Below are 9,153 nucleotides of genomic sequence, written 5' to 3' on the forward strand. Positions count from 1 at the left end.
CAACAGTGAGAGGCCCGTGTACCGCAAAAAAAAAAAAAAAAAAAAAAAAAAAAAAAAAAAAACCCACTAGTATAGGAAGTCGGTATTTAGTGTCTATGATGTCCAAAGCTTGGGGTGATCAGAGTAGGCTTCCTCAATAGAGTGACTAACTGTCCTTGTTTGTCTAGGACTGAGAGGGTTCCTGGGATGCAAGACTTCCAATGTTAAAACTGGGAAAGTCCTAGGAAAACCAGAATAAGTCAGTCATTCAACTCTTGGATGGTAAGGATGTTCAACTCTGAACGCTTCTATTCAACACAGTACTAAAGGTTCTAGCCACGGCAATCAGGCAAGAAAATAAAATAAAAGGGATCCAGATTGGAAAGGAAGAAGTAAAACTACTTATATTAGCAGATGACATAGTCTTATACATAGAAAATCATAAGGAACCCACACACAAATACTATTAGAACTAATATACAAGTTCAGCAAAGTTTTATGATTCAAGATCAATACACAGAAATCACATGTATTTCTATATCCTTGCAATGAACAACATGAAAATGAAATTATGAAAACAATTCCATTTACAACAGAATCAAGAAGAATAAAATGCTTAGAAATAAATTTAACAAAAGAGGTGACGGCTTCCCTCGTGGCGCAGTGGTTGAGAATCTGCCTGCCAATGCAGAGGACACGGGTTCGAGCCCTGGTCTGGGAAGATCCCACATGCCACGGAGCAACTAGGCCCGTGAGCCACACTACTGAGCCTGCATGTCTGGAGCTTGTGCTCCGCAACAAGAGAGGCCACGACAGTGAGAGGCCCGTGTACCGTGATGAAGAGTGGCCCCCGCTCGCCACAACTAGAGAAAGCCCTCGCACAGAAATGAAGACCCAACACAGCCAAAAATAAATAAATTAATTAATTTTAAAAAGAAGAGGTGAGAAATTTATACTCTGAAAAGTACAAAAAAATGTTGAAAGAAATTAAAGATCTAAATAAATGAAAAGACATTCCATGTTCCTGGATTGGAAGACTTAGTATTAAGATGGTAATGCTCCCCAAACTGATTTACAGGTTCAAGGCAACTTCTATAAGAATCCCAGCTGGCTTATTAGTAGAAATTGACAGGCTGATTCTAAAATTTATATGGAATTGCAGGGAACCCAGAAGAGCCAAAACAATCTTGAAAAAGAGGAACAAAGTTGGAGGAGTCACACTTCCCAATTTCAAAACACACTACAGAACAACAATAATCAAGATAGCATAGTACTGGCATAATGAAAGACATGTAGGTCAATGGAATAAAATTGAGAGTTCAGAAATAAACACATTTACAGTCAGCTGATTTTCAACAAGGGTGCCAAGAAAATTAAGTGAAGAAAGATTAGTCTTTTCAATAAATGGTGCCGAGGCAACTGGATATCTATCAGTACATGCAAAACAATGAAGTTAGATCCCTAACATACACCAACAATAAAAATTAACTCAAAATGGATCAACAATCTAAATTAAGAGCTAAAACATTAAAACTCTAAAAAGAAAAAAATCTTCAAAGTAAATGTTCATAACCTTGGATTTGGCAATGGTTTCTTAGATTATTATACCAAAAGCATAAGCAACAAAAGAAAAAATAAATTGGATTTCAATACAATTAAAAACATTTATGCCTCGAGGAACACCAAGAAGAAAATGAAAAGACCTACAGAATGGAGGAAAAATACTTGCTAATCAAATATCTGATCAGGGACTTGTATCTAAACTATATAAAGAATTCTTACAACTCAATAATAAAAAGATCAATAACCAAATATTTTAAATCGGCAAAGGATCTGAATAGACATTCCTCCAAAGAAGATATGCAAGTGGCCAATAAGCACATGAAAGATTCCCAAATCATTAGTCATCAGAGAACTGCAAATCTAAACCACAATGAGATACCATACCACACTCACTAGAATGGCCATTAAAAAAACAACAAACAAACAAACAAAAAACCCAGAAAATGGCAAGGATGTGGAAAATTCAAAACCCTCATCCACTGCTGGTAGGAATATAAGATAGTGCAACCACTATGGAATACAGTTTGGCAGTTCCTCAATGAGTTCAACATAGAATTACCATATGACACAGCAATTACATTTCTAGTTACATATGCAAAAGAATTAAAAACAGGTGTTCAAACAAAAACTTGTACACAGGTGTTCACAGCAGCACTATTCACAATAACCAAAAGGCAGAAACAATTCAAACGTTCATCAACTGATGAATGGATAGACAAAATATGGTACATCCATACAATGGAATATTATTTGGCAATAAACGAGGATGAAGTACTGATACCTGCTACAACATGGATGAACCCTTAAACATCATGCTGAGTGAAAGAAGCCAGATACAAAAGACACATTGTACAATGGAATTATACAATTCCATTTCTGGGAAACGTCCAGTATGGATAAATCTATAGAGACAGAAAGTAGACTAGTAGTTGCCTACAGATGGGGAGGACTGAGAGGTGGTAGCTAAAGGTAGAGTTCCTTTTGGGGTTGATGAAAACATCCTAAAATTCACTGTGGTGATGGCTGTATAACTCTGTGAATATACTAAAAACCATTGAATTGTACATTTTAAGAAGGTGAATTGTGTATGTGAATTATATCTTAATAAAGCTGTTACCAAAAAAACACTTAGAATAATGTGAGTACAGTGAACTCTCAATAGATGTTAGCTATTAGCTCTAGCACTATTATTAGGGTCCATTTCACTGAACTCTGAATGAGGACAAGAATGTTTATGGCATTTTGTGAGGATTTCCCTGCTAAAGTCAGAATGGTGAAAGAAATTCAAAAGAAAACACAGGGAATTAAGGTCAAAATACACATGCAAATCCCAGGAATTTCATTTCAGCAAGAAACTGAGTAGGGCTAAATGCTAATCTTCTGGTATGATATCTTTCTGCTGGGTAATTAGCAAAGTGTCCTGTGGACCTGGCATGTTAATTTTTTGGAGTTCCCCAAACTTTTCCCCTTACCATTTGGAACCCATGCTTAGCCAGGTTATAGCTATCTACATGATCTATTCTATTCTTCCAGAAAGAAGTAATTCCCACTGGAATGAGGAGAGTATATAAAAAGGTCTCACTCCACTTTCTAACTCTTCTTCTAATAGAAGTTTTCCTAGGAGTAAATCCTTTTCCCGATCCTAGATGAGAATACTCCTATCTACTTGCAGAACCTGTGATCAGTTCCCTATAACAGCTGGCAAACACACATTTTTGGCCTAAGGAGATAGTAATTTCTCTACAGTAACAAGGAACAAACCTCCCCCTAAGGGTTCTAATGGGATAAGCAGACTGGCAAGCTATCAGCCAGCTGCTGAGAAACCCCTGAAAAGTTAAGTTGTCTCCACACTCTCAACCACAGAGTAGCTCAGTCAAGGACTGAAGTACTAAAATAGAGAAAAGATGAGCACAAGAACTTTTGGCAAATTCCTCAATGACAACAGCTCTTTCAATATGCACACATCATGTGGGTGGGTGACAGAGGGGGAGAGGGAGGGAGGGAGGGAGAGGGGCAGAGAGAGAGAGAGAGAGAAAGATTGGGGGTGGTGGTGAGATGAGGCCTATAATTCTTCAGCAATTTAGTCCATCTAAGCACCCAGAGTTAATGTAGTACTCACCACTGTAGCTCACTAAAAATGTTCTCAATGAGGACAAAAGGCAGTCAAAAGGATGTCACACCCTCTCCTTTACCATATAAAACAATGCCATCTGAGTGCCCTCGTACTCACCCACGAGCAGGTGTGTTCCTGTTTATCTTCTTGGAAACATCTTTAACAAACTCATTACTGGCTTCCTTCTTGGGCTTGGCAGGTTGACTTTGAGAAGCCTGCAAGAAAAAAAAAAGGTGGGGCGGCTGGTCTGGAGGAGGAAGCAAGGAAATGGAGAGAGAGAGAGAAAAAAAACCTCAAATTACCCAATAGGTGGTTCTCATAGGAAGGTCCTGACACACATCCACACCCTGGACACCTTGTTTGGGTGTTCCCAGGAACACTGATCAAAACATCTTACAACCAGTATGGTACTGGTGCCAACTAGTCATGATGGAAGCTAGCAGTACAGTAGTCCTGGTGCATATTAGCTAAATAGCAGCCCTAAGTGATTTCAAGATACATATGATGTAGTTCTGATCTCCAATGTCAGGCATACTGGCTGGCAAATTCTCAAAAAGATGTTTTGTAAACATCACATTCCATTTTGACCCCATAAGATGTTCAGAGGGGGGAAAAGGCAATATAACTGGCTTTGCTGCCTGAGTATACCAAGATCAACTAGCTTTTCAGGATAGACCTCTAATACAACACTACCTGTGATACATCTATCCCATCTCACTGAGGAGATATTTATTTAACATGGGGCTCTGGGGAGCTCCACCAGAAACTCTAATCATGACTAATTCTATTAAACAGTAGAAAAGATCATGGGACTGTGAATAATGTCAGTAAAAATAATCTTAAAGGTTATGCCTTTAAAATGAGACAAATTAAATCTAATTATATTCCGAATAAATACCATAACCACACTGAAGGACAAAAGAAAGAAAACAGAAGGAAATACAAGATAATAAACAACTAATCCAAGTAAACACAGACTATACACCCTCACCATATACATCCTCAGTCAGGATGCGTTTGTGGGATGGTGGAGAATATTGCAAATAAATCTGGAACTCTTTTTAGTAGGTGTGTTTATTATGGTGGTGTGGAAGAAGTAATTCTGAAACTGTTTTAGATGTATTATAGTATTGAGTAAATGTGTTGATGATCTTGGGAACCATGGTTCTCATTGTAGAGAAGGAACATATAAACACGGATTGAGGAATACAAGAAAGAACCCTGTACGTTTTGGAATGGGAGCTGTGTGGACTCATGATTTCTCAAATAGGTATATGTGTATATACATCTGAGTACACAGGAGTGTGTATTTGTATATATAGATATATGTGTATATATATATATGTTTAAGTACAGATATGTGTGTATCTATATGTATATATACATGCAGACATTTCCTAACTCTGCCTGCAGAAAGGGCAGAAAAAGCAGACACCCCAGTAGCACACCTAGCACTGAGATCTTGGTCTCTAATACCATTCCCCACTAAAAGGAACAGGAATTCTTCACAGAAATGGTTGACTCCATGGCAATAAAATAGGTACAAGAACATCCTGGAACATCCTGTTATGCTGGAAAGAAAATGCTCAAAAAATGATGATAGTATGTCACAAAGACACAGTAGTCAGATTAAAGGGGACCCTAGTGACCAAATCTGGGACAATTTGAGCACCAAAATAATAAAATACAATACTGAACAACAAACCACTGAAAAAATAGGAATTCATAAGTCTATACCAATAATAAATAAACAGGGAAGAAGGGAGGCCTCTGCTTGTAGACTGGTAAATGAGGAACAAGTTCTAGAGTTGGAAAAATCATCATAAAGATTGTGTTAGGCAAAAATCATCAATGAATGCTAAATCTAGGGGACATTTTGATGAAGAGTGGCTATTTGGAGGCTCTTAAGAGTGTGTCCCACAGATTATTAGTTGCAAGAGGGAACAAAAATAAACAGTAATTATACAGCGGAGAAACCAGACAACATCTTGACTGGGTGATCAAAATTAACCTCACCAATGAGGGACAGATGGATGTCGTGTGCCTCCAGATGTGATACTCTAAGGACAGAACCTCACCTATACAGTACTCCAGCCAAGCATATATAACATCAGTCTAATCACATGGAAACATCAGACAAACACAAAATTAGGAATGTTCTATTTTTAAAAGGGGGGTTGGGTGGGACTGTATTCTTCAAAAATACCATAGGGCTTCCCTGGTGGCGCAGTGGTTGCGCGTCCGCCTGCCGATGCAGGGGAACCGGGTTCGCGCCCCGGTCTGGGAGGATCCCACGTGCCGCGGAGCGGCTGGGCCCGTATCCACTGGCTTTGGACCAGCTCTAACAAATCAAAAGTCCTTCCCATGCTGAAAGGATAAAGGAGAGGGAAAAAAAGAACACTCACAGCAGACTAACTAATTAAAACAGATCAGCTCTTTTGGCAAGCCAGGACCTCACTGTGGTGAATGTTGAGGAGAAGACAGATATGGGGACATGGAAACGAAGTAATACTGACAGGAAGAAGCAAATCATCATAAAGGGAATCCCCAAAATTCAGAGAGAAAGGAGTCCTCAACCCTCAAAGTAATGAGCTCAGATGTCTGCAGAAATGCCCAACCCTGGAATGGCTTAGGTACACTGTAATGATGGAACTCTGTCTGGAAAGCACCAAAGACCATTCAAGGTGACCAGGACTTGAACGTAAAAGGGAAATGGGCTTTCTGAGCTTCTGAAAAGCTAGAGGCAGAGATATTGCTCAGGGATGTCTTGGGTCCCCAACCCTGGACAAGTATGTGGCCTAACAGATGTTGAATTCATTTGGAGAATCAGGAGGGTCCTAGCATGTTTCCTATTAATTTATTTGTGTTTGTTCTTTATGAATGATGATATAAACTTCACAGCAAAAAAAGGACTGAGACATGGCAGGAAAGTTTTTCATATGCGGTTAGACTTTGCTTTGCACAGTGTCACTGGACTCCCATCAGGGACTCTGGAGGCCAAGAGAAGCTACATTAAGATGGGCTGCATCTGCTCCTGATTTGTGTGCCTACCTTATTCAACCAAGTTTCTAGAGCCATGGTTAAATAAGTCAGGAAATGAATCTAACCTTACAGGTCTGTGTGGGAGGTAGCTCTTTCAACCAATCTAGAGTAAATCTGATTATGCAGGAAGCTGTAACACAATCATACATGTTGTAATCTGCATGGGGAAAAGACTGTTTTGGCACAAAGGTGGTCACATAGCATCTAAAGAGCAGAGATACAAAGGGGAGAACTTTGCCAATGCTTATCCAATCCTGCCCAAGGGGGTAAAATATTATCTAGCAGAGGTAAGAATTCTGGTAGCCACAGAAGGACACTATTATAGAGGGCAGGATAGGGTTCACTAGGGTTCTCTGTATCCTAGATGAAACAGACTTCAAATCCAACATTGGGCAAGTCTTTATCTGTGAAGTGGAGATAATTATAGTATCTGCCTCAAAGGATTTTATGAGGATTAAGTGAGTGGATACAGGGCAAAATGCTTAGAATAGTGCCTGACACGTGGTAAACACTCAGGAGACATCAGTTATTATTATTTTCTAAGACCAAAGATTACCTCTGACTCAATTCTATATTCGGTTAGTAACTTTCTAACTAGTAAATTTGACTTTTTGTTGCTGGCGCCTTAATAACACCAGAAGGGAGGTAACTTGGAAGTGAACTCAAGAATTCTAGCCAAAATTGAGTTTCTAGATCTCCATAGTTGAAAACCAGATCATGGAACTGTGGTCATCAATGGTTCTGTACATCAGACGACATTTTTGATTGTCACTATGACTGGGATGCTGCTGGAACTTAATGCTAGGGACCAGGAATGTTGGCTAAAGTCAGTCGTACACAATAGAAAAACGTTCCTGTTCAAAATGCCCATAGTGCTTGAACTGATAAACACTGCCCTAGACTACAATGAATCTACCAAAGTACTTGCCTCCAAGGCCTACACAACCAGCTAAGCCACCTCTGGACTTTATCTAAATGCAAAATCCCAAAGTTCTCATATGTGTCTACAATTTCATACCTGATAATCACTCTTACTGCTTCCAGAGAGCTCCATCAATTAATCCAGATTGTATGTGCCAGCAGAAGAGCCACTGCAGTTTCTGAAACTGGGTCATCGATTCCAAATAAAATTGGCTCTCAACATTCTAGAGAGGGTCAGAGTTTGGTAAACTGGAAAGGTCCCTCAAGGAAGAGGTTGTCTAAACCTTATGCGACACCATGGCAGACGATGGGACTAGCATACTCACGTTGGTGAGATCTTCAAAAGCTGACCTCTTTTTGAGTGGTCCCTGAGGTGAAGATGGAGATATCTTTGCTTGGTAATTCTCCTCTCTCTAAAAAAGTAAAAGAGGTAAATGCGTATATCCAATTGTGAACAGTCTTTTCAGGGACTTCAGGTCATCTTTGGGGCTCAGGGGGGGAATGGCTGAATCTCCAAGCAACTGCAGACACCTACAATAAACCCCAATAAACTACCACAAAAGGAAATTTTGGCACCCACTGCTTAGAGAGTCCCTGAAGGAGGTAATCATTGATGATAGGGACAAGGCTGGGAGGAGAAAAGATGACTGTCAGTGTAACTCTCAGAATGAGCAAACTAGCTTGGTGAAGCTAATTTTCTCTCTTACTCCTCTCATATTTATGGCTATACTAGCCAAGATTAACCATCACCACCCCCACAACCCTGCAACTCCCAGTCATTCCTTTAATATGGATGTTCCCAGGTAAATTAGTTCAATAATTTAACAAAATTTAAGTGTCTCTTATGTTAAGTAGTTGATTTAAGACATTCTCAATAAGGACAATAACACACATACCTAGATACTGATCCAGGATCAGCTCTTTATTAGCTATTGACCTCGCACAAGTCACCTAGTTTCTGAGACTCAATTTCCTCATCAGTAAAATTGGAATAATAACCTACCTCATTTGAGGATCAAATAAGAGAAAACATGTTTTTTTAAAAATCTATATAAACTGTAAACGGGCAGAAATAGTATTTTAAAAGTATACAGTCCAATATGTTTTTAAACCTCATAGGGAAAATTCTGTATTTTAAGAAAGGAGTTTGGTAATTCATATTAATCCCTTTTAGTGTATACAAGGGAGAGATGGGGGAAAGGAGGAAGGGTGAATATTTTGGATCAAAGGGAGCTTCCTTTCTAGGTAGTGTTTATCTACACATGCCTTACCCCACTCCCAAATGAGCAAGACTCTCTCTGTGGGGTGAGAGGTTAAGGTAAATCACACTGTAGGGCTTTTCTGTTCCCTAACAGTTTTTATTTGGTGAAAGTCTCCTAAGTATCAGATTTCCTTTATGAATTGAGAACCCTGCCCTACCTATGTCAGAGAGTTGTTATCATATGAAGCAGAACATTGAGGTCAGACCATTTATTTTCCCGGTTCTCTATTTACATCATGGACAGTTAGTACATGACACAGTAAGTGATTAGAAA

At 39.3% G+C, this 9,153-nt stretch overlaps 1 protein-coding gene across 1 annotated transcript in view; it reads right to left on the reverse strand.

The window, feature by feature from the left end:
• The window catches only part of CCNB3 (cyclin B3), a 44,493-nt gene that overhangs the window by 31,175 nt on the left and 4,165 nt on the right, over positions 1 to 9,153 (reverse strand). The window contains 2 exon segments of the mRNA XM_055081578.1: positions 3,773 to 3,870; positions 7,945 to 8,031. Coding sequence (XP_054937553.1) covers positions 3,773 to 3,870; positions 7,945 to 8,031 — 185 coding nt within the window.

This window comes from Physeter macrocephalus, chromosome 21, assembly GCF_002837175.3.
Source record: "Physeter macrocephalus isolate SW-GA chromosome 21, ASM283717v5, whole genome shotgun sequence".
Classification (NCBI taxonomy): domain Eukaryota; kingdom Metazoa; phylum Chordata; class Mammalia; order Artiodactyla; family Physeteridae; genus Physeter; species Physeter macrocephalus.